Source organism: Podarcis pityusensis (genome assembly GCF_964106645.2).
Source record: "Podarcis pityusensis genome assembly, chromosome: 1".
Lineage (NCBI taxonomy): Eukaryota > Metazoa > Chordata > Lepidosauria > Squamata > Lacertidae > Podarcis > Podarcis pityusensis.
Genome location: NC_138028.1, coordinates 72763938 through 72790197, shown reverse-complemented (window position 1 = coordinate 72790197; position 26260 = coordinate 72763938). Strand labels below are relative to the sequence as shown.

Sequence of the window (26260 nt, the reverse complement as noted above, 5' to 3'; positions counted from 1 at the left end):
TCCAAGGGGAATGACACCTCAAAAATAGATGGGTACCATTCTCACATGTTACAGGAACACCATAGATACATATACCTGCTCTTTCTGCAGCATGTAATGATTCCCATCCTCTAAGCAAGAAAACATTCCATCTTCTATAAAATGCACAGCGCAGTATTAAATGGCAGAAGTAACAGGATCCAAAGATTCCCTTCCACTCATGGACGGAGTCTTATGTTCACAGAAGCACCCCTTTCATTCACAGAAGGAACCTGTTGATCCAGCCCAGTATCGGTAATAGTTTGCACAAATCATCTCCCCCCCCCCCCAATATTTAGTTTATAAAATAAATTAACAATTTAAGCATACACATTGACATTTACAAGTGATCTAATATCACTGGAAAACTTCTGAATCATATTTCTACATACCACATAAATAATGTGTGACAAATAGCAATCAATTACAAACTATTTTGTAACAAACCATATCCCCAAAATCACCAGTAATACTTTCAAGTGACCCAGTTTCATAAGGAATAAGAAGATTTAGACTCAGTGTAATAAGAGTTAAATTTAATAAGCTCTAGGCTCATATTCTGTGTTGTTGAGAAGGATCAGCTCCCATTAATTTAGGATCCTGAAAAATACTGTAAGCCAATGCTTAAATACCAGGTAAATAGCTTTTGACATTGTCAGATAAGCCAGAAATAATAATATTCATTATATTCATCCTGTAATCCTTCATTAACCAGCTGGCAAGAGAGCTGCAGACAGACTTTGAAAATGGCAATTCAAAAGCCAATTAAATTTCAAAGGCAATTTTCCATCTCATGTCCTGTTCTAGGTTCATTTTATTAATATTTTCATTACCAATTTTGCCCTAATGCCTGCTTCTACATTTGCCCAGTTTGTGATGCCAGCACTGGAGAATTTTAATAGAAATGCTATTAATGGAGCTAGCGAACCATAGAATTCCTCCTGCTAGAAGACCTTATAAGTTTCCCTCTTATATCTGGGGCTTTCACACATGACATGTTCCACTCTCTGGCTCCATTTACTCTTCAGGATTCTTGTCTTTTACTTTGTCTCTTTGTCCCTGGCTATACAAAGTTATTATTTTTTTGGAACAGAAGAACAAAATTCTTCCCTTCCACTATTTTAGAACTAACCATTATCCTACATCAGTAGGTTATTAAGTGTGTGGATATAAATGAAGGTGAGCCTCCCCATTAAGCAAATGTATTTTCATTCCTTTTCCTCCTTGGGGGAGCTTCCACACGTCCCATACAAATCACTTGGCATAGTGAAAAATTCCAACCTAGTCAATTTCATGTCTATGGGAAGTTTGCCATAAATTCTTCTTTTGCAACATATGGGGTGATATTCAACTAGGAGTTACTCAGAGTAAAGCCAATGAAATTAATGAACATGATTGTGTGAGATCTATTGCTTTCAGTGGGTCAACTCTGAGTGAAGCAGGTTTGAATAGCACTCACAGATTTTGTCATATTTCCTAATGTATTCTAGACACAGCTATCACCTCTCCCTTACTTCCCCTTTCATGCTACTTTATCAAACTTTGTTTAGATACTTCATCCAGACTATATACACTCTAAAACTGCAAACATTTTGAAACTTAACAAGCAGGCATCTTGTTTGCATGTACATAGTCAATTCTGAGAAGTGTGAAGTGGGGACACATGTTACTGTGGTCAGTGATTTTTAAAAATAACCATAATCACATTATTATTATTATCATTATCAATCATTATCATTATCATTATCATTATCATTATCATTATTTTATACCCCACCCATCCATCTGGGTTTCCCCAGCCACTCTGGACAGCTCCCAACAGATTAAAAACAGAACAAAGAGGGAGCTTACTGGATGATTCACAAATTGTGTTGTGAAATTTTCTTTGCCTGGAAGATACTGTAGTAGATGAAGAGTTATAAACTGATGTTCCAAATCCCTGTACAGAAAGGATAAAAAAAATTAATCTAAAAATGCATAGCATTGGGAAGGGCTTATAACTCTTTAGAAACATAGTTTTAAAAGGTGTTCCAACACATGCTCATGTTTGCCATCAAGCTTTAAATCAAATTTCAAAAAAGGATTCAAGTTTAAAGCATAAGATAACCCATAATGCATTTGAGGCGAAGGCCATGTAGTTACCAGAAGGAATCTTTTTATCATGTGGATATTCCTTTTGCAGACACAAGGTTGTGACTCTATAGTCTGTTATCTCTATGGTTTGCAGTTATCTCCCAAGTATCAATCATAGCTGTAACTTCACTCATCGGCTAAGAGCATCAAAAGAGAAACGAGATGCATTTCTCACAAAATGTTTGGATAAAATATGGTAGTGCCTGCACATTTTCTCTCAAATGATGGCATCTGTAAGATATATGCTAAATAACTTTCTGGAGGAGGAACTAATCATGCAAATAGGCATTGGGTGGCAAAGCCATCTGGATAAAACCCAACCCACTGGGCAATATGGCAACCCTACCATCAGCCCAGCTGAGCAGCAACAGTACTCTTCTTCCTTCTTCCCCAGATGGCTGAGAAGGCCACTATAGCTGAATACCAAAACATGTACCAAGCCTCCATCTGCCCACCATTTTAGTTTAAATCATTTCCACAGCAGGACAAGAGCAGCAGCAAGTTCAGCCAATTAGTTCTAGCTTTGGGGACTCAGAGCCAATAAGGCCCTGAAGCAATAAGAGGTTGGACCAAGTCCCCTGGCCCACCTTCTCACTGCTGTGGTGCCCTCACCACCCCCAAGTGGTGGCTGATAGAGTGAGCTTGCACTCACTCTTTACCTAGGGTGGAAATTTCAGAAATTAAGCCAGACACCACGTTGTTCTGCTTCCTAGCACACCACTACATGTTGCTGCTAGGGCACTAGACTTGGGGTCCATAATGTGGCTCTAATGACACCAGCAATATTCAACAGCACACACATTTTCAGTATCATCAGCTCACAACCTTCAAGTGATGAGGCCAACAGCCTCAAATAACATGGACTTTTAAAATATTAGCCCATCTACACTCTTTTAGAACGTTTTTGTCTGCTAAACCCATTCTGATTTTATGCTGCTATCTGTTTTATGTAAATGTTTATTTTGCAACAGTTTTAAACTAAACTATGCAAGGCAAGTAGTAAATGCATTGGAAGACCAGGGTATAAGTTTTACAAATAAATGTATAAATAAATATTCCATGCAGTTGTTTGCACAAAGACTAATAACCAAATGCCTCACCTCAACTTTACCTTCAATCCCCTCTCCCTACTTCCCAAGGAGATGGATCTGACACAAAGCAAATGAACTACGATCTAGGACCCAGTTGGCAAAACCCGACTTGAAATGCTGGAGCCACCAGGGGAAGGGAGCAAAGAGTATTGCAACAAGTGCTGTGAATATTTACTTGTTTATTTAAAATATTTATATCCATCTCTCCTCAGTGAATCCCAATAAACTAAGTCAAAACATCAACATAACAATTCAACCAACAGCAAAAATAAATGCAATAAACCAGTCATAAAACATTAAAACAGCGGGGGGGGGGGGGACAAAGTAACAACCAGCAATGTAACTTAACCACATAGGGATGGGGAAAGACCCAATGCTCCATGTTGTGTCCAATTCCTATCCGTTGCTTTGGTCAAATTGATTAAGAACTGCTCAGTGATGTTTGTATTATGGGTTGAATGCAATAAGTTCCCTTTATTTTCCCCCTTCCATGATTGCATATGTGCTCATAAACAAAAGCTTAATTCATCATCCCCTTTCCTTGATGAGTCTCGAACTCCTGTTTCTTGCTTTCCATTGCCATGCTATATGCAGTGAACCATGGGAGGTTGCTGCTGTCAGTGTGCCTCTATGGCAGGCACCCCCAACTTGCAGCCCTCCAGATGTTTTGGCCTACAACTCCCATGATCCCTAGCTAATAGGACAGGAATGATGGGAATTGTAATCCAAAACATCTGGAGGGCTGAAGGTTGGGGATGCCTGCTCTATGGCTTGTGTGTCCTGGCCTCTCCCCTTGGCTGCTTGGCAAGAATCTTTCTGTCCTGGGATACGTCTTGAATTCTTGTCCCAAAAAGGCTGCATGTGCGATCTCTGTGGGTACTATGTTGTGTGCCCTTCCTTTTTCAGTCTGTGTGTTGCACTCCAAAACAATAGCACCTGCCTGAAGGGATATCTGAAGACTTGCAATGGAGGATCATTGCTGGCTGAGGCACTAGAGCTGATGGAGTGAGGGCACTTTAGCACTGCAGAGTGTGTTTGATGCAGAGAAGTGTTTGATGCAGTGTGTCCCCAATGACCTGAGTTCACTGGTGCATTCTGTGTCTGGGTGTTGTCACTGGTTCAATTCAACTGGTGAGCATCAGCAGTGTTTCAATGGGTGCTGATGAGATTATCTACTCTTGGTTTACCCTCCTCTCCTGAGTTTAACTACTTCAGTTCCATTAATATGGTCTTAAATTACCCAATCTGATGATGTTCCCATTTCAGTTACATTTAGAATGTTGGATTGTTGTTAGCCGCCGTGAGCCCGGCTTCGGCTGGGGAGGGCGGGATATAAATAAAATTTATTATTATTATTATTATTACTATCTGCCAAATATTTATTTTCAAGTTAGAATTGTTTGGAGTGAGGGATTAAGGATCAACAGCTTGAAAAGCGGCAACTGAATGGTTGTTATCATTCCCTGGATGCTTTTCATAAAAGCAAAACTTTGGCCTTATCAGCAGTTGATTTAATTATTGTGATTGTGCAGAAATATTTTCTCTCTGCAAAACCTCTCCAGAAACAACAAGTGGAGGAAAACAAGATCAAGAAACGGACTCATTTTGAAGAGCCTAATTAAGCTGTACAAAGTGAAAATCTGAAGTGACTAACTTCTTTCCCCATTCAGAAAATAAAAACCACAAAAAAGAATGAAGGGGAAATATACTTTATAATTATACACCAGAACTATATCAACTGCCATGTCTTTTAAAGAAATTAAATTACAAATGAAATAATTACAAATGGTTTGACAGCCCAAAGGAAAATCATTACAAGATTTTACTTAAAAAAGAAGATAAAAAGTAATTTTGTACTGTACTAAATAAAAACTAATTATAGACATGCATCCTTTTCTACTTGGTGTGTTTTATTATTGACTCAATAAATTATAGAACTGCATCCTATTCATTAGCAATTGTAACAACTTTATTGCTTTTACAAATATTTTTTCTTTATTTTTTCTATAACATTTGTCATTATTAAAATTCAAAATCTTTTTTGAAAAAAATGAAGAAAAGTATTGATTTTATAGGACTCAAACACAAGACTGAACATTACAAAATGTAAGCAGTTCATAAGCACTTGACTTTGACAGAACTAAGAACAACTTGCATTTAACAGTATCAGATCCTTAAGAATTATTAATAGGAATCAGGCTTAAATGTTGAATAAGCTAGTTTTTGTCAACAAAAATAAACATTAATTTAAATTATTTAATTTAAATTATAATAGACCTTATCAGCAACATAATATGTTAATGTAATAATTGTTTCTCATAATTTAGCCTCGTGATTTATTTTGGTTTTGTTTCAGCTTATTTTATCTACAGAAATAAAGTGATATTATCCCTGTCTATTATAATGCTTTCATAATCCAGGTACAACAGTTAGAATTACTTAAAATTTACTGAAAGGTATCCAGAGCAATATGCTTATAAACAACAGAATGATATACCTACGTATTTTGATTCATTGTTACCAGTCTAATAAAATAATAATATAAAGCCTGACAAAATTGATGTTATAAAGGTAGTGTTACAAAATAAGCATTTTTCTTTACAAATCCAAGCATATCATTTATTCATTTCAATGTTTTCATGGATTTCTGCCCAGATATAAAATAACTATTCAAATGCATTTGGAAATTTGAGTGGGGTTTCTCCCCTACCTCTAGCGTTGGATAACTGAAGTTCCTCTAGTAAATAAAAATGGGTAAGTTTCTATATAGGTTTTTACGTATTAATAGGTCACTTTCAGTGACCAAAGTAGTAAACCTCAGCTTTACTGACTCATATTACAACTATAGTCAAGAATCCACCAGCCTGAGTCATTAATATCAAAAGCTCATCAAAACGTTTCAATACCCTTCTTCAATTATAATATGTATAGCAAGGCAACATTCTACTTAAAGCCAAGAGTGTAATTGTCTAACTATTCTTGCATGTTATTTCAGTAAAAGAACCAAGGCAAAACATTCTCAGAGCAAACACGGCTATTGCTGAAAGCAAACCCTTTCATTAAAGCTGTTTGCAAACCAAGTCATTTTCTCAATACTGCTAGAAAATGGAAGGACATAAGGAAATGTATCCCGTTCAGCAGCTGGACAACACAGTGCCAAATGGCTGAAAGAAAACATTCACAGTAACTGGAACACCCATCCCCATCCCCTACCCCGCACACTATAATTTGTTGGATGCATGGTTGAGCCATCCTGTGAACTTCTCCTCCCAGCACTCCAACCTTTCAAACACAGAAAAAAACAGCTCCCATCAGGTGAGTGGGTGCCCTTGCCTTACCAGCTCTCCCAGGGCACTAGGATCTCCTTTCCGAAGTACTGCACTGCTGCCGTTCCTAGGCGGAAAAAGAACAAGGCTGGGTTTGTTTAGCAGAGGTAATCTGCACCTTTCTTACTCATGCAGAACTCAGGAAAGCTGCACCTCTTCTCAGACTGAGGGCCCCAGGTTGAACTGCCAGTTTCCTTTGGAGCGAATATCAGGCAAAGTGGGCTTAAAGGGTTTCCTCTGACTCTTGGTTTTTCCGAGAGGGTGTGTTTCTACTCTGTCTCTGGTTGCTTTGATTAGCTCCTGACCAACAAAAACACACCAGCTCCTCTCTTATATGCAAGTCTCCTTTCCCTAATTACTCCCTTCCACCTTAAAATGAAAGCCGCAAATCCTTAATTTCTCCTCAGATAAATCAATCCATCCCTCGTGAGTCTGTAAAACATTAAGAATCAACAAGTTGCAGATTGCGAGCACTTAGTACATTTTAAATTGTATCAATAAAGATGCTAGTGTGAATATAGCCAGGAAGAGTTATTCCCCATTCTCTGTGGCCTCATATGTACTTCCAGCAACTAAACTCATTTCTTACAGTAAGGGAAATAAACGGTGTAATCCAGAAGCCTTTCATGCAGAAATGCTTCCATTTATTTATGTTTATGCCCATTTAATTATATCTCCATAATTCTTCTGCAAGCAAGGGGAAATAGAGGAAAGAATTCCATAACCTGCCTAAGATATTTGACACAGGAATATAAGAAAATCTGCTCCCCCAGGTGATTAACTGAAGAGGCAAGCAAGCTCTGTGCCAGAAGCACATTTAAATTTCATATATTACCAAATTCTGATTATGAGTCTTGTGTCACCTTAAAGACGTTTTTATTTTATTTTTGGTAGCACAGCATGTTCTGTTAACTAGGGACCGCTTCATTAAATGATTGAGCGGCTTTAGCCCATGAAATCTTAGACCGCAATAAATCTGTTACGTTTCTAAAGGTAACAACATCACTCTTTGTTGCTTTTGCTGCAGGGAACTAACAAAGATCTGCCTCTGGAGGCAGATTTTGATTCTCCCACAGCTCACTCTCACACCTTGTCAGAACGCACAGCACATTCCAGCAAAGCTTTTGGATTCCATTCCCAGTTTAAACCACCATTCCTTTCTCAGCCCAGGTCTGGTAATGGTCGCCCAGAGTCGGCTCCGAAAGAGCCCCTGTCCCTTTAAGAGTCAAATCAAAGCACAGGAGGGGAAGATTCCCCCCCCCCCCAGGTGCAGCTTTTCCCACCACACTGAGGTGAGCGAAGCACCGGTGGAATTTTCCTCTCGTTCTATTAAAGAGACAGGAACCGTCCCGTGTCTGAAGTTGAGATGCCAGTTAAGGTACCGGTAAGCTTCCCTGACGAGCGCCCCGCTTTTCTGCCTGCTTTGGAGCTGGGAAGGTACGGAAAGGCGAGCCCACTTTCCCAAGCTCGCTCCGGGCCGCGCGCAGGTAGAAGGGCAGGTGGGCCACGCCGCGCGCCCCTCACGCCCCTTACTTACCTCGCCTGGCCGGGAGCCGCGCTCCTCGGAGACAGCTGCGCAGCCACGCTCCACGCCAACAGCGCTGCAAAAGAGGAGGCGAGCTGAGAGGAGGCTGGGAAGGCGCGAGGCTGCCCAGAGTGCCCTTGGCGCCCACAAACCAAGGCGGCGCCGGGAGCCCCTTTACGGCGCCTAGGTAGTAGTAGTAATAATAATAAGACTGAAAATAATCCCCTCCCCCACCCACCCGTTTGAAAGGAACCGACGACAACGACACCTCCCGCCTTACAGAAACCGCGCGCTTTCTGACACTCACCCTGAGGTACCCAGACGTACACCAGCATCCCTTTCGCGCGCCTGAAGCGCGGCTCCATCGGGACGCAGCGAGCGGCGAGCTCTCTGAGGTGGAGCCGAGGCTGAGGGAAGGCGAGCGCTCCCCTTACCCGCCGCGCCTGGTGGCCAGCATCTCCGCGCCCCGCCGCTGGGCAAGTGTGGACGGCAAGGGGTGGACCCACCCCGGCCGGCTCGCTTCGCCTTGTTCTCGTTCCAAACGCAGCTCTCCGCCGCCGCTCGGCGCTGGGGGGACGCCTCCCCTCACTGATTAGCATAATGTCGGCCCCTCAGGAGGAGGCGCCGTTCCCCTGCCCCTTCCATAGGGAGCGCAGCTCAGGCCTCCTGGAAGAAATGGGAGCGAGGCGACGACCCGCAGTGGGAAGCTCGGCTGGGGACTCGGAAATGCCCTCGCTCGGGTTGATTCGCCCGTGGCGGGCTCAGAAAGAGGAGGCCCACACAACACCCCGTTGGGCGCGTGTGAATGTAGGGCACGCACCTTTTAGGCTGATCCCGCAGACTCTTTATTCTGAGACCTACTCAAAGGAAATATGCATTGGGTGGCAGCCTATAAAGATGCTTTGTTGATGGATCTTGCGTCATATATATATAGTTTTACAATTTAGGATATTCATTTAAACAACCTTAAATACCAACAGCTTTCCTCCTCTTTCCATGATTCATTTTGCATAACATAAATCCCTGCACATTTTACAGAAACCAAACCATTAAGTATTTCATTATCACATCCTCAAAACTTCTCTTAATGCTGCCAACGTTTTCAAGTGTACACAGCCCCCCCATATATTCAGTAAACATTTTCCAATCTTTTAACATATGCTCTTCTAAAAATTATTTACGGGGGGAAATAAACAAATGTTCTTTTTGTTCTTTTATTCTATGTGTTAGGTCCACAAGCTGCACATATTCCATCAGTTTAGGTTGCCATTCTTCTTGAGTTGGGACCTTGCTTGTTTTCCATTTTGGGCTAGCAAAACACAGGCCACAGTAGTGCATACAAAAATTACCTTTATGTATAAAAAAAAATTTAAAAGTTTATTTATGTTGATTGATCTTACATCTGAGTAGGATAAAGCTGCTGAGTGGACCTTGGAGCCTCTTTTTTGTTATTTATTTTATTTTATATTTTTTGTTGAATTTATATACCGCCCTATACCCGGAGGTCTCAGGGCGATTCACATGTGCCACATGTAAATGCAGAGGGCATTGGTATTGTAGAATGGGAACAAAGGAGTCATGGGAGCCTGTAAATGTGATACAGATCTATTCCATACATAAAATAGGCAACTTAAAATGGTTATAACCTAAAAAATATATAGCCACAAAGGCCAATGACTGTTTCTCCATATGCAACACACATTGGAAAACTGGATACATGTAAATTTGTTGGTTTAATTAGGTTGTAATGACATGCACAGTGTGCATGAAACATATCTCCCATAGCTAGATGCATTTTAACTAAAAAGTGTTTGGTGGCAAATTGAGAATTCCAAGCACCAGCCTGAGCATGAGCCAAGAAGGCATAGTCCTGTTTAAGGTGTGCCACAATAACAGATTTCCTTCCCATATTTTTAAAATGAAATATGCAAGCCTCTTAATCTCCAGACTTTGTAAATGTCAGTTTGGATAGCCCCTGATACAGCTCATTTTTATTACAAAGTATAATCATTAAATATTTCTGTGTTATTCACTTCCTCACATTATTTAAATGAAGGTACTCCTTTTATTTCTAGCTTTTTGCCATTCTGTGTGTGCACTTTCTCCTCTTTCATTCCTTTGTAGTATTATCTTCTTCCCTGCCTCCTCCCTCTGCCATCTGCTATACTTTCTCTCACCCCTGTCTCCCTTCCTTCATCCTTCAGCTATCTCATAACAGAAGCTTTAAAAGCTTCCATTGCCAGGTGAGAAATTGTCTCAGATGAAAAGAGTCCCTTTTCTGACTGCTTTAGGAAGTCTGTTAACAGCAAGTAATTAAAAAGATCTCATTCCCGTCTTTGTAATTAGTCCCCAAGTATTGTATTTCCAGCTGTAACAAGTGATTCATTTCAGTAGGAATGATGAAACCGCAATGACGTCTTCACCAAAACTCGGTCCTTCTGTAAGCACAAAATGAAAAAAGGGTGCCTTCTAATTTCCCCCCTCTGTTTATTTCAGCACCCTGAAACATTTAGCTTCTTATGCTGCATTTGCACCATAACAGAAACATAGCAGATACACAGCAGAAGTCCTGATTTTCAAACCTGGGTGACCAAATTCTCACCAACAGTTGATATTTACATGTCTATTGAGTTAGCATCTAACCTCTCAGAGTGAATGCAGAGGGAGGACAAATGCCAGTACTTCTAGAGCAGCTAGCAGGTACTGTGTGGACTGCACTTTCCCAGCAACAATATGTCATGGATTGACAACTAGGAAAAATCTATTTTCCTGAAACCAGGTTTCTGTCTGGAGAGTAGAGATTTGCATCTTCCTTCGACTGATCTTCTGGCTGAGAAATTACATATGGAGATGCTGCTTGTCTCAGACAAGAACACAGAGATTATTTCACTTCCTTGCACAATAATGAAATCATCAGGGGAGGGGGAGAATAGGCAAGATCTATAAATCAAATCTGCACACTGAGATCTGCTTTTGTGCACAAATTGCCTCTTGCTGGGCAAGTTTATTTGTGTTCCTGAAGTACAGGGAAATATATTACCATGGCAGACTACGACAATTACTCCAAGTCTGTCTTCAATATTATGTACACTGAGATTTAAATGCCAGTACCATTCTTCTGCTATTACAGTGGTACCTCAGGTTACATACGCTTCAGGTTACAGACTCCGCTAACCCAGAAATATTACCTCGGGTTAAGAACTTTGCTTCAGGATGAGAAAAGAAATCATGCTCCAGCAGCGCGGCAGCAGCAGGAGGCCCCATTAGCTAAAGTGGTGCTTCAGGTTAAGAACGGACCTCTGGAACGAATTAAGTACTTAACCCGAGGTACCACTGTATATTGTGCTTTAATAGCACCCCATACAGGACTACTTGGTACAATTAATAAGCTGCTAATTTACACACACACACACACACACACACACACACACTAAAATACAATATATGACTTTTCTTTAAAGGGAATATTTCCAAACAATATTTTGCAGGAATCACTCATACAAGTAATGAATAAAACTAAAATATAAAGCTTGCTTCTCCTAACTTAGATGGGTGAAAACCTAGACTAGAAAACACCCACAAATATAAGCTTCAAGTGACAGCAGAACGTCCACAAATAAACACTCAGTTCCATGTAAACTTCGCTTGCTTTGATGGCCTCTGTTTTCAAATGTACCCAATTTTCTGTCTTCTCTAGTTATCAGTGTGTCCCAGAGATTATATATAGCAAAGTTAACTTTCTGAATGGCCTGAAAATATGTTACCCATTTGGGTATACACTGATTGCACCACATTTCTAAGTAGAAATTCAGAGAACTGTCCATTTATTCCTTCCATCTGATTCCTCCTTCTTAACCAATTCCTGGTACACAAACAAACCTCTTTTCTTATTCCATTACTGTTAAGCTTACTCAAAGTCTTGGGTGAGGTACTTTGTCAAAAGCGTTTTTTAAAGTTCAAGTACACTGTGTCAACCAGATCACCTCTATCTATTTGCTTGTTGATAGGACTTGCCCTTGCCAAAGCCATGCTGGATCTGCAGTAGTAAGGCTTACTCCTATATGCTTCCAGTTACAGATAGGTAGCCGTGTTGGTCTGCCATAGTCAAAATAAAAAAATCCTTCCAGTAGCACCTTTAAGACCAACTAAGTTAGTTCTTGGTATGAGCTTTCGTGTGCAAGCACACTTCTTCAGATACACTGAAACAGAAGTTGCCAGATCCTTCTATATAGTGAGAAGGTGGGGAGGGGTATTACTCAGAAGGGTGGTGGGAATTGGAGATTGGCAGATAGCTGAGATGAGCCTGCTGACGACTCTTAACGACTGTAATAGGTCTTACAGGAAAAGGCACCCCTTGCCTTTTCCTGTAAGACCTATTACAGTCGTTAAGAGTCGTCAGCAGGCTCATCTCAGCTATCTGCCAATCTCCAATTCCCACCACCCTTCTGAGTAATACCCCTCCCCACCTTCTCACTATATAGAAGGATCTGGCAACTTCTGTTTCAGTGTATCTGAAGAAGTGTGCTTGCACACGAAAGCTCATACCAAGTCCTATATGCTTGTTTATTTTATCTTTTAACAATACTTTCTACCAGTTTTTTCAGGATAGAATCATAGAGTTGGAAGAGACCACAAGGGCCATCGAGTCCAACCCCCTGCCAAGCAGGAAACACCATCAGAGCACTCCTGACATATGGTTGTCAAGCCTCTGCTTAAAGACCTCCAAAGAAGGAGACTCCACCACACTCCTTGGCAGCAAATTCCACTGTCCAACAGCTCTTACTGTCAGGAAGTTCTTCCTAATGTTTAGGTGGAATCTTCTTTCTTGTAGTTTGGATCCATTGCTCCGTGTCCGCTTCTCTGGAGCAGCAGAAAACAACCTTTCTCCCTCCTCTATGTGACATCCTTTTATATATTTGAACATGGCTATCATATCACCCCTTAACCTCCTCTTCTCCAGGCTAAACATGCCCAGCTCCCTTAGCCGTTCCTCATAAGGCATCATTTCCAGGCCTTTGACCATTTTGGTTGCCCTCCTCTGGACACGTTCCAGTTTGTTAGTGTCCTTCTTGAACTGTGGTGCCCAGAACTGGACACAGATATTAAGCTAACAGGCTTGAAATGTCCACGGTTTTCCCTAAATCCTCAAAAATAAAAATAAAAATGTTACACTTGCTATTTTCCAGTCCTCGGGTATGGAAGCTGATCTGAGGGACAAGTTACATATTTTTGTTAGAAAATCAGCAATTGCACTTTTGAGTCACTGTGGTGGATGCCACCCAAAACCAGTGATTTGTCACTTTCTATTTTGTCTGTTAGGTTTAGAACTTCATATCTCATGACCACTATCCACCTCAGTTCCTCAGACAGCCTTCCTGCAATTTGCAAAACTTAGTTCAAGCTCTAGGATCTGCCCTACATCCTATGCCTACTTTCTCTTCCTGCAAACCTACCAGCCTTCAACACAAGGTGAGTTGCATCCCATTCCCAACACTTCCAACAAGTAACTGGTCTCTTTCTTCTTCTTCATTTTCTCCCCTTCCAACCTTGGCATTATACTTAGAGGGGGAAAGTCAACATTGTGATACTACGATCTGCTTTCCAGATGGTATTATTTCCCCTCTCCTCCCTCCATGTACTGTTCTGGGGGTTCTCCTAATTCCCCCAATATGATTTGGAGGGCACAGGGGCACCAGGTGAGAGAGGGAAAAGTCCATTGCACTACTGGGACTAACTATGCTGGCTTCTGCTCACACAGGTGTTTAGCTGAATTGTCCAGAAACATTACTTTTGCGTTTATTAGGTACCTCTCTGTAGGATTTTAAAAAATGTTTGGAGTTCCAAGACATCACAAAGTACTTTTTGTTTTTGCTTTGGCTCCTATCACCTTCTACAGATGACAAGTCTAAAAAACCTTGCAAGGATATTTTAATTTAGATTGTACTTAAAAATAAAAACAAATCAAGGATAATTGGACTAAATATTTTGAGTTATTTGCAGGTTTTTGTCTTATTTGTATTTGCTATTCTCATAGCTTTCACCATGAGGTGGTTTCATTTCAGTTGACAAGGCTCCGAGGGCATCACCTCAGTCTGAATAAGGAAATAGAATTGGCTAAAGCACATGCAATTTGGCATCGCAACCTGGAAGGATTTAGAATAATTTCTAATGGCAGCATGTTATTCACTCTCTTGGTCTGAAAGTACAGCAGTACCATTGTCACAGTTTCTGTGCATGGAATGAAGCTAGTGAATGCTACAGACTGTGCCTGTGACCTAGACGGAAAGAATGAAGAATGGAAAGTGTAGGAGAAGGTGGAGTTATGGAATGCATCTGCTACATAGACCTTTCCTGGATGGGCTGGAAGAGGAGAAGGAAAAGGAAGGTTCTGTAGCTTGATGGGATCCTTTCGGAGTGAGGGGAGTGTTCAAAACTGTGGCTGATTCATTTTCAGGTGAAATAACTTGAAAAACTGTTTCTATGCAAGATCATTCTGCTACTGACAAAGTTGCAAAGTTGAGAATGGCAAAATTGTGTTCAAACCAAAGTTGCAAAGCTGAGAATGGCAAGATTGTGTTCAAACCATATATTCTACAAAATGTATTACATCTGCCTGCATTCAGAGGGTCTATAACTAAGTGAAATTTTGACCATCTTGGACCCAAAGAGTCCACGTGTGCTCTGGGGTGAGAATTTCCCCTTCCACTTGCAGTTCCTGATGTGGATCTTTGGGATCCTACCCTAAGTTGCAGCACAGAACGCTTATAAGGGAGACTTCCAAGTGCCAAAACTCATGAGACACTGTGTGTGAAAGTTAAGCAATAGTGCAATCCTATCCAAAAGAAAGTCCTATTGATACCATAGGAACTTACTGCCAGATAAATAGGCTTACGACCTTGAAGTCTCATTTCACTGGAAGAATTAATTAGCAGTTGTGCAACTCTCTTCCGTCGAAATCAATGGGACTGAAAAAAGTGTTTCATTGTGCGTAATTTTACCTGGACGAACCCTAGTGTAGTATATAGCAGAAAGATAAGATCTGCGAGAAATAAAATGCAATGGAAGCTGATCTGAGTTGTCCCCCTTTCACTGAAATTCATGGGAGGCTGCAGGAGATCATCAAGAAAATGTCGAGGCAGCGCGAGGCAACCTGGTAAGCGCCTTCCTTGCCAATAACATTCTTCCTCGGACAACCCGTCTGCTGCGCAGGCCGGCGCTTCCCGCAGGGCTGCGCTGCTCCCTCTAGCGCTCGGCCGGAGTCCTGCGTCCTAACCTGCGCCCAGCACCAGGAGGAAACGGCATCGGCTGGGTGCGCGCACCGACGAAGGTTCCCCAAGCGAAGGTCGCTCTCCCCATTGCCATGGAGCGGAAGGTGGCCAGGGAATTCAGGCACAAGGTAAGAGAGGGGCGCTCGGCCCACCGCCTGCCCTACGATCCCTGCGGCGTCCTCAGGCTTCCTCGCTAACCTCACTTTCCGCCTCGTAACCGAGAGAAGCTGCTGGCGCTGCCAGCGAAGGGAGCGTGGGCATTGCGCTGGGACTATGGACTCTCGGTGTCAATTAACTCGGACCTGGCGGGGGGGGGAGCAGGGGGAGGGGAAGGGAGGCTGGCATGCTTCTCTCAGCAGAAGAAAGTTTCTTTCCCCCCTTCTCTCTCCCAGGGGACCCGAGGTGTGTGGCGGATTAGGGTAATATTCCTCTGGGCAGGAAGGAACAGAGCCCACGCTCGCCATGGGCTGCTCGCAATGTGCGCGCCCAGCAAACCGGCTTCTCTCGCCATCCATCTTTCTTCTACCGACCCAGACCTGCCTTTCCCTGCGCCTCTCAAAGCAGGCGAGCTGAAGGCAATGGAAAGTTCAAGGGGCTCACCTTGCCGTTTCTTAACTTTCTGGGCAGTCTTTACAACAATAATCAACATCACTACATACATAGAGATATAGAGATGTAAGGGTGCGTCATCATTTTAGAAAACCTCACAGAGCAATTTCTCAGGAAAGGAATACCCTCCAAAAACAGTTTTGCCGTCTCCTCCTCCTCCTCTCTCTTTGGTGTTTCTTTGTCAATGACCAAGAGACTTGGCAAGGCTAGGTGTATTGCATAATAGCTCTTTTGTTCTTACCCTTTAAAAAAAAGTGAAAGCGGGTAGCTGCCAAACAGCAATGAAAAAATTCTTGACCTAAAAGTAGGCGAACACTTGTTCTTTAAGCAAATTTTGACCACATTGAGAAAACAAAGAAACAAAAAAAGATTCATGTGTGATTTGGCAGGCAAAATGATATGAAAATGGTCTTTGGCAGTTTCAGTGAAGTGGGAAGTAATTCATTTCCACTGTAAGAGCGTTTTTAGGCATCATACTGGAAATATATTGGGCTGTGTCTAACTAACTTTGTTGGACCTGTTGAAATGAATGAACCAAAATTAGTCATGGCCATTAATTTTAATGGGTCTATTCTAAGTAAAAGTTAGCTGAATACACACCATTGATGGGGGGTGGGGGGCGAGAAAATGAAACTCCAGTTTTGTTCAGAATGCCCTTAACTTCTAAGAGCAATTTATGTTTGTACACACTCTTCTTAGGGATTTTCCATAGAACGAATACACCAAATAATTGTAATTATTATTTTTATATTTGCAACCTGCTCTTCAACCAAGAGGTCCTGTGGGCAGTACACAACATTGTATTAAAATACAGCATATCAACATAAAAGCCATTACAATGAAATAAAACCAATAACAGACAATGCAGCAGTCCAGGAAGGGCCAGATGTTATTAATCAACTCTCTTCTCCACTGAATCTACCTGAGCCTCAGGTGACAGTAATGGCTCTAGGAGCCTTCAGAGGCAATGCAGCTCCATCCTCAACAGGCTGCCTCCTCAACTCTTGGACCCACAATCAATACCAACCATATCTTATATCTGTGCATATTTCTAGTAAACAAATAATCACGAAGAGCATCCAGCTATCCCCACTAACATTGATCTTCCCCCCTTTTCTGCCTGTACCAAACTCACCATCTAGGATGATTTAGTCTCATTTTTAGGTTCCACCCAGTTCCATTTTAAAATTGCATTTGTACAGCTTAACTTCGAGTTATGTGTCTTATTGGGCTCTGCCTTTGCCTTTTTTTTGCAACCTGCTCATAAACACATTTCTCTAGAAATAAGCCTGTAATAATTACCTGGGAATAAATCAATGGGAATTACTTATGAGCAGACACATATGAGATTTCACTGCCAGTTACCATTTACTTCAGTGGCGTTATTTCTAGATAAGCAAATTCAAGACTGCTTTTTACATTAGCAGAAAGAAAACCTCTCTCCTCTTTTGCCTTTCATGGCTAAGAACTACCGGTAAGTTATCTAACAAAATGTTAGGCTTAATTTGCTTCCCACTGTGATAAATAGGGAAGCACCATCGTGAAATTGAATGGTGAGGTGAAGTTAAAATATTTCTGGCACCTTTTAATAAAGGATCTCTGCTTCTGTAACTATGATTGTTATTCATATCTGTTAACTATAAGGGTTGGACTGGTTTGCAGCAGACATATTGCTCTCCTGTGTACCTAACATAATATTTATGGTCTTGTACCTTGTACTTGTGGCCTTTTATGATGATATTATTCATAAATCATCCTAAGACCAATCAGAGACTCTCACCACAGTTCCAATACCTCTGTACTATAAGCCATCCCAGCCTCTGAGACATACAAAGTGGATCATGTTAATTTCAGCCAGATAACTAATGGCCCATTTAATGCAACTGAACAACAGTGCGATCCTAACTCATGTTCTGTGCCGCCGGAGGGAGTTAGGGTAAAGCAGATGGGACTCTTCCCTGGCAGAGGAGCTCCACTGCTGTGGAGACTCCTTCTGCACCCAGCAAGGAAGGAAATTGTTTCCAGTGGTTCTTCTGTCAGTGATAGCCTGAAGAAAAGCCCAAATGGGTTGCCAATCCTTGGAAGCTGGTGCAGCAGACCTGAGTGAAGACTTGCTCAGTCTGGTCCACTACCAAGGCTCCAACCCCTCCCCCATGGCCAATTTGAATTGAATAGTTGGTGGGCACTCCCATCATTCCCCGCAGTTGACCTTGGCCAAAACCAATGGCCAGGGCTCTTCCCACCCTACCCCAGGGAGCTCTCCTGGACTGCAACTGTAACCCACCCCTGATTCTGGGTAAGCATCCTTTATTGTGTCTAGAACATACGCTTGGATCCTAACTTTCATTTTATGAACAGAACAGAGTTCACATTTTATGGAAGGATAATTTCTTACTGCCTCCTTCCCTCTGCAACCCGGGAGATACTTGGGAATGATGTGGGATATTGTACGGGATGTTTAAAGATTGGGGTGGGGTGGGGTAGAAATTCCCACACCCACATGAATAGAGGAGAAGCTTACAATCCAAGTCATGGACTTCAAAATCTAGTCATCATTATTTATGTTCTTATTTCATGTGCTCTGCTGCTGGAAAGGCCAAGTGATGCCATATTGAACATTATTGCACAATTTATGTCCCTTCTACAAGTAATGCTCAATTTACTGTTGCATATTAAAAGTCACTAAATAACTTATACATATTCTGCTCATATATTTATGGGTGTTTTGGCTTTCCCATTTGTACATCTTTCTATTTAGAATACATAGTTCAGTGATCACATGAATCCTAACAGCTTGTTCACTAGAGATTGGGGGGGGGAGGAAAAACAAACAATGACGAAGAAAATGGTTTGACAGTGTTCATGGAGGGTGTGTCTGCACTGTAGATTATTTTCCTTTTGTATTGTCAGATGTTCATTTGCATTGCTGCAGCAGTTTTGTATGGGGCTTACATGGTTCTTCCTTAGACCTTATTAGGAGCATCTAGGGCACAGGGCAGCTGCAAGCATTTGGTTATATCCAATCAATGCAGGTGTTAGGAAGGTGGCTGCACCCACAGGACCCTCCTCCTTGTGCCATAGCCCCATCAAAAACTCATTGTCATAGGCAGCAACTTTAAGAAAAACACAGTTACACAGGGAGTTCCAGCCATGGAGCTTCACCATTGTATTTTGTGTTTTCAGTCTAAAAGACAGCTGTGGTCACTATAAACAGCTGTCAACAGTAAGTCCTATCCCATGTTTCAATGCCCCTGCACAGCAGTGCTTGGGGTCAGGATCCAGCTAGAGGCTGAAACCCATTGACTCCATGACTACAACTTAATACAGTTCAAAGGATGCAAGGGATATAATTTCCATGAACACCTGTTTCAGCCCAGCACCTGTGCTTCAGTGCTGCACCTATTCCTTCAATTGAAGTGCAACCCCACCTGGGTAGCACACCTAATTCCCAGATGTACGGTGTACAACTCTGTACACTGCCTCCATCTTGTCAGGATTCAGCTTCAGTGTATTGGTCTTCATCCAGCTCTTTACTGTATCCAGGCATCAATCCAGCACACACATAGCCTCAGATGACTCAGATGATAGAGAAAAATAGAACTGGCATTAACATACTGATGACACTTCACTCAAAATCCTCTGATGACCTCACTCTACAGCTTCGTATAGATGTTAAAAAAGATGAGGGACAATATAGAACTTTGTGGGACTCTAGAGCACAAGTGCTATGGAGCCAACCAGAAATCTCCCAATGCAGCTTTCTGAAATTGACTCTGAAGGTAAAAGAGGAGCCACCATGTCACGGTGCTGCCACCTCCCATCTGACAGAGTTGCTCCAGCAGGATCCCATGGTCAGTATCACCAAAAGTCACAGAGAGATCAAGGAGAATCAACAGTATCACATTCCACTTGTCTCTCTCCTGGCAAATGTCATCTACTACGGTTACCAAGGCTTCCTCTATGCCAAACCCAGAACTAAACCTGGATTGAAATTCCTTCAGTAAATATTCTGGGGATTGCAGTACATGGCTGAATCATGCCCCATTTTTTTTTGCAAATGTTACTTTGCATGTTGCTTAAGTAGGCTAAGCAACCTTCATTCTCTTTAGCTCTAAGGAATAAACCAATAGTACAGGATATGGACTGTATGCCATAGTTTCCAGCTTCATTCCTCAACATCTCCAATTAGAAGAGTTATAAAGAGCAGGGTTGGGAGAGCCTGAAACTTTGGAGACAAATTCTCAAAGTTAAAGAACATACTAGAAAATACAGTTGGCACCCGTCTGTCTCAGAAGACAAGGGAGGCATGTGCCTTTGGAGTTGAAAGTATGCTCAAGGTATCTAATTTGAGACACTATGCTTTGAACAAATTAACCCAATAAATGGAATTATTGGTCTTTACTTCTGAAGAGCATTGGATGTATTACAACTTCTAATATGTTTCTCCATTTCAAGCAGGCTTTGTCTCTCGTTTTGTTTTGTTTGTTGGCTTCTAGTCCCCTTGGGGTGTTGCCCTTTCCATTTCCTACTTGAGACCTGGGAGATCCTTTGCACCATCAGAATAGATGACACTCGCAAAAATGGACTGATATACTGAGTCAGACCATATGTTCCTATGTTCTTTACTGCCTTTGTAGCAACTCCATAGCTCTTACAGACATGACTGACTTTCACCGATGTGAAAGCCACAGGCAGTGGTGGTCCTTTCTGATTACCAAAAGTAACTTCTTCTCCCACAAAATATGTGGGTGCTGTGCTTTTATTTATTTTTGAACAGCTAGCAAAATTAAAGTCTTGAAACCTGACACCAGTTTAAGTGAACATGTTGTGACAGACAGTGAAGAAAGAATAACTCTAGCAGCGAGCTCTCCTCTGTCAAGATATCAGAGCTGCAAGGAGCAATCTACGTAGTTTGCTGCACAGCCTCATGAGAAGGATGCTGACATTTCTAGTTTAAAACCATTGAACTCGGTATCTAGATGGTTTTGGTAGAATTGTTTCTGGTTGCTCAGTCATGTGCTACATTAGTGAATGGCCTAAAAGGTTTCTGAAGATATTTATTCAGCAATTTAGTCATTATCAGGTAAGAGAATCAATATGCTACTCTGTGGTATGAAATGACTAGATTTTGGCACGATAATAAATTCCACCGGTGTAGTTTTTATTTCACATTCTTAAAAAATATTGCTGCCTTTGCAAGAAGCCTCCTGTAAGCAGAAAGAAATATATTTAATTATTATATTTTGGTTAATGAGTTGGGGTGTATTCAGCTGTCACAGTTTGTGGTCAGAGTATTACAATAAAATTATCATTTTTACAGGTTGACCTGCTGATTGATAGTGAAGCAGAGAAAGATTATCTCTATGATGTGTTGCGGATGTACCATGAGTAAGTTATTCCTTCATATTGAGATTTCACACTTCTGGCAGTTTGGCATTTGGTAGGAAGAAAGTTATATCAGTAGAAATGTTTGCTCATCTTTAACCTATAAAAAAAAATAGGCAGAGGAACTATTTAAGACTTCCTTTTAGCTTCTGCATTTAACACACAACTAAGGAATAAGCAAGACTTTTTATAATGTTCCTGAATTATTCCCAAAGTCTTATTCCAAACTGTTGAAATAAAGGAACGTTTGATAAAATGTATTTCTGAAATAATTGTCATTAGGAAACTAAAGGCCATCTGCACATTTGAAAATGCTAATAATATGATCCAGTTCTTAACTTTGCTTGATTCTGGCATTTTAGCCTTTGGTATTCTAGTCACATTTGAACAACTACAGTGCAACCCTATTTGTGTCTACTCAGAAGTAATCCCCATTATATTCAATGGGACTTGCTCCCAGGTAAACTTGTATAGGATTGCATCCTTTGTTATTTTAACACAGAGATCATCAGCAATTTCTAACATTTTGGTCCTATACGCTTGTGTTTTTCTAAATACAATACTGTAAAACAATACTGTACAAACAAGATACAAATATAGTTTCTGATATAATTCCATTTCCACTGTATACTATTTTCACCCAGCGTCTCATCTGTACACTGTACTTTCACCTGGTCCATATTGTTGTTGTTGGAGGAGATGAGAGTATTTTTCCATTCTTCATAGGTGAATGATTCTGGCCATTATCGTTTCTGGGCATAACTTAATTAATAGCATCATAATGGAATGAAATGTAGACTTTTCAGGTTTCCATGTGCTCTTTGTGTTAAAGCAGAGTTTTGTGTAGCCTTGGCTACAAACCCGGTTTGGTTTCAGTTCGCGCTGTCTAATTGCTTCACCATTCATAAAGCATTGCCTGCAGCTCATGACATCAGGAAGAATTCAGCGTAGTTAATTATTTAAAACTTCACTGGAGTTGTAAACCTAACAGATACCTCGAGCATTTATATTTCCCGCCCCATCACCCCCAAAGCTGGGAAATGTTGCTTACACTTAAATAAAATGTACAATATTGTTACAAAGGTATATGACTTTTTATGGTCCTTAGATTTCAAAGAAATACCCTAAATCCATTTTGCTAGATGAATATTTCATTTCCACATGTGCCCCTCCAGAAACTAACACTGAGCACCTGTAAGTGTGTTTGTGCATATTATTCCCGTTACCCTTGCCTCTGTCGTCTTTCCGCTTCTGTAAAAATTTACAGTATAAGCTTATTGGGGCTTTTGTTTATGTTATTCTGTAAATATATATAGTTTTATTATTTGTGTCAGGAATGGATCACATCCATGCTAAATGGTTTCTGCATTAATATGTATTAAGTGTAGAAACTTTTATGACACAGTACTATTGCCAGTTTTCCACTATGTGTTTCTGTTCTCATGAGAGAGACGTGTGTGTGTGACCACTTCATATATCTGTTGTTCTGGACTCTAATCCAGAAAACCTTATGCCATAAAGCAGACAAATGCTTTTATTTAAACATACAACTGCTTGCCATGGATATCTATAAAAAATTGGTGGTTTAAATATGCATTTAACATTTGGGGGGGGGGGCATAATATAAAAACCATATAATCCAAGGCCAACACTGAGAACGCAATATTTGTCAAACTTAGAAAAATAAAAAGACATTTGTTTATATTTTTAAAGATCACAACACATTCAGTTTGGCATTTCCTTTAATATTTGGTGATGTATTTCCTACCCTGGTGTGTATTTAATTGCCATTAATAATGTGTTACTTGTACATCAAGTGACATACTAGGGTGTCCAGTATCTTGTGATGACTGATGTAAAGAACACAAACAGATGGTATGGAGTTCTGCCGTTTTTTAGGCTAGAGTAACTCGGCTGAAGTCAACAGACTGGCTACAGATTAATTTTGTTATTTTCATAAAGTTATTATCCTGGAATCCCATTAAAATGTCAGTATGCATGTAATCTTAAACACTTGAAGATTAGCTGTGTCAAATACAATTGGGCTTACTCTTGAATAAGCATGCTTGTGATAGAACTTAAGAACTTGTACACAGTACCATAGGAATGGGGCAGTTATAACAAAAAATGTGTATGCCATATGTTCAGATGCCTTTCAGGCGTTCTGTGGATGCATTTGCTTTGTGGGGAGAGGGGAAGGGGAATCACATTAGGGACCCCCATGCTGTGCCTTGACAACAGCCAGAGGTCTGAAATATTCCTAAGCCTACTGTACATGCCTGTGTGTACAGTGGTGCCTCAGGTTAAGAACTTAATTCGTTCTGGAGGTCCGTTCTTAAGCTGAAACTGATCATAACCTGAGACACCACTTTAGCTAATGGGGCCTCCTGCTGCCACTGCGCCGCCACCACACGATTTCTGTTCTCATCCTGAAGCAAAGTTCTTAACCCGAGGTACTATTTCTGGGTTAGCGGAGTCTGTAAACTGAAGCGTCTGTAACCCGAGGTACCACTGTATACAACTTGTACATGCACAGGCTTCTCCAGAACACTAGGTAATCATGCAGAGGTTCAGGCCACAGATAGTGAGCACCATCTTCAGCACCACTAGCCATTGGAAGCATAGGAATGTAGGAAGCAAGACCATTGGCCCATCTAGCTCAGTATAGCCTGCACTGACTGGCAGTGGCTCTCTAGGATTTCATGCAGGGTTCTCTCCCAGATCATTCTGAAGATGTCAGGGTTTGAACGTAGGACCTTCTGTATGCAAAGCAAATAATTACCGCTGAGCCCTTCCCCCATCTCTTCAGATAAAACTGTGATTAAAGTTATATAGCCTTTTCATAATGTTCAAGGAATAGCATTTTTTTCCAGAATGCTGGCCATTTCATTTCCAAGTGTTTTCTTATAGATGGTGAACATTTGTCCTCTGCACAGACAACTACAGTGTGCAGTTTTGTATTGTGCATGTTGGACAAATGCATAATCACGTAGCATTGGGGTTGTGTAATCCACATAAATTTGGACTAACAGCCTATACTGATCTTTTAACTACTCTCAATGTAGCTTTCAAATATAGGCCCTGCAGCATATTTTACTTTAACTCCATGAACTCCATTTAAATGGAGGTGTCTTATGTATCAAATCAGTGGATTTAACATTAGAATCAGAAGAAGAATGACTCTTGGGGGCAGGGGTTTTAAGGTAGCCTTATGAAAGCCAGAGAGCACAATATGTTAAGTACATTGTCAGTAGTTAATATTGCATTTTCCTTATAACCCTCTTCAACTTCATTTTGTAGATCCATGAATCTTCCAGTGTTGGTGGGAGATCTGAAGTATGTAATCAATGAACCAAGCCGGCTGCCCTTATTTGAGGCCATACGCCCTCTCATCCCATTAAAACATCAAGTGGAGTATGATCAGTTAACACCTAAACGATCCAGGTAGGTTTGATCAATGTACCTCTCTGTATATGAGCACACTTTTTTCTTTTTTGCTAATTGATGAATTCTTACTCAAGAACTCAGCAAGTATACATAGGCATGTTGATCAGTTATTTGCCCCAGCCCTCGCCTAACCTTAGGTGGCTCCCCTCCCCAAAAAATTCTTTTCAGGATGCCTCTGTTTCTGCAGCAGAAAGTTAATATCAGTTAATCAATCATAGCAGGTCTCCTCCTGAAGTTCTTCCCCTTTTCTTCCTCCCTCATCCTGATAATAAACAGGAGGGAGAGGTGCTCCCTAAGTCCTTACCCTTTGAGCCCAGGAGCCCTGCTGATTAAAGAGCTGTCAGTCTTTGGTTTGTGGAGACCAAGACTAGAATTATTATTTTTTATATTTTAAGTGGGGCTCTTGTGTCTTTAACAGCTGCACAGCAGACAGAAGTTGAACAGATGCCTTTTCTAACATGGAAATGCAAATCATTTTTAAAAGCAATACCAGTTTCTATCTGTTGAGACATGTTATAAGAGTAAGAGTAAAAAAAAAAGAGAGAGAGTGGCATCCTTATAAGAGTCTGGAGTACCCAGCCAGGGTAAGGGAGGAGAGCTAATGAAAGTTGGAAGTTGCTTCCTACTGCTCTATATAAGTGGCCTTCCCCTCCCTAAGACTTAGTTGCATGCAATGCAAATACAAGTAATTTGACAAAGTAAAGTATAGGACAACACACTCCACCTTCTTCAGAAGCCTTGAAAATCAACACCAGTGAATGGCAGATGGGTATATGGGACTGTTTAAGTAGCAACTGTAAATTCTGTTTATCCTATTCCAACTTTTGCAGAAAACTGAAGGAGGTGAGGTTAGATCGTTTGCATCCTGAAGGACTTGGGATAAGTGTGAGAGGAGGTGTCGAATTTGCCTGTGGCCTTTTTATTTCTCAGCTAATGAAAGGTGGACAAGCAGACAATGTTGGACTTCAGGTGAGAAGGACATTCTGTCTCGTGTAGCTAGAAAATATCTTATGTATATATTCTATTATTCAAGTTGGTGGAGTTGCTGCTGCTTCCTGAGAAGGGGAGGGGAGAGGTGGCAGCAAGACTGGTGCAGTGCAACACACTACCATGACCACTTTGGCTCTACTGGTGTGTTTGCACTGTGCCAGCCTCATTGCTGCCTCTACCTCCCAGTAAGCAGCAATGACATGAGCACCCCACCATACTGTCCACTAGTAATAAAATGTAAGAATACTGTTTATCACTATAAGCCCTTTTTGCCAGGATGTGAGATTTGACCCCTTCATGGGCTTTATATCCATTAACTATTACTCTAGAAGCAATGATATTGTTGCTGTATACCAGGACCAGAATGCCTGAGTCACTGCTCTGCACTTCATATTCCAAACTTACTTCACATTAAGTTCTGGATTGGAGTGGTCCATTTATGACAATAAAGACCGTAGGAAGAACCTA

The 26260-nt window shown here is 41.2% G+C and overlaps 2 protein-coding genes across 8 annotated transcripts in view; one reads left to right on the top strand and one right to left on the bottom strand.

Moving 5' to 3' along the window:
- OTOG (otogelin) overlaps positions 1-8501 on the bottom strand; it is a 96851-nt gene extending 88350 nt beyond the window's left edge. The window contains exons 1-4 of the mRNA XM_080998498.1: positions 8401-8501; positions 8106-8169; positions 6581-6635; positions 1870-1957 (exon numbers count right to left, since the gene is read on the bottom strand). Of these exons, the coding sequence (XP_080854624.1) occupies positions 1870-1957; positions 6581-6635; positions 8106-8169; positions 8401-8458 (265 nt within the window). The 5' untranslated portion in view covers positions 8459-8501. The remainder of the gene's footprint in view (positions 1-1869; positions 1958-6580; positions 6636-8105; positions 8170-8400) is intronic.
- A 4911-nt stretch (positions 8502-13412) lies between these two features.
- Positions 13413-26260, top strand: part of USH1C (USH1 protein network component harmonin) — a 52176-nt gene continuing 39328 nt past the window's right edge. For 4 of the 7 annotated variants that reach the window (XR_013984092.1, XR_013984093.1, XR_013984094.1 and 1 more), the window contains exons 1-4: positions 13413-13562; positions 21291-21358; positions 24656-24799; positions 25633-25771. Coding sequence is in view for 4 of the 7 variants with exons in the window: in XM_080998979.1 (XP_080855105.1) it covers positions 13518-13562; positions 21291-21358; positions 24656-24799; positions 25633-25771 (396 nt within the window). In the remaining 3 variants the exon portion in view is untranslated. Of the gene's footprint in view, positions 13563-15332; positions 15490-21290; positions 21359-24655; positions 24800-25632; positions 25772-26260 lie in introns of those variants that run through there. The other 3 variants (XM_080998977.1, XM_080998976.1, XM_080998978.1) reach the window with 3 other exon arrangements.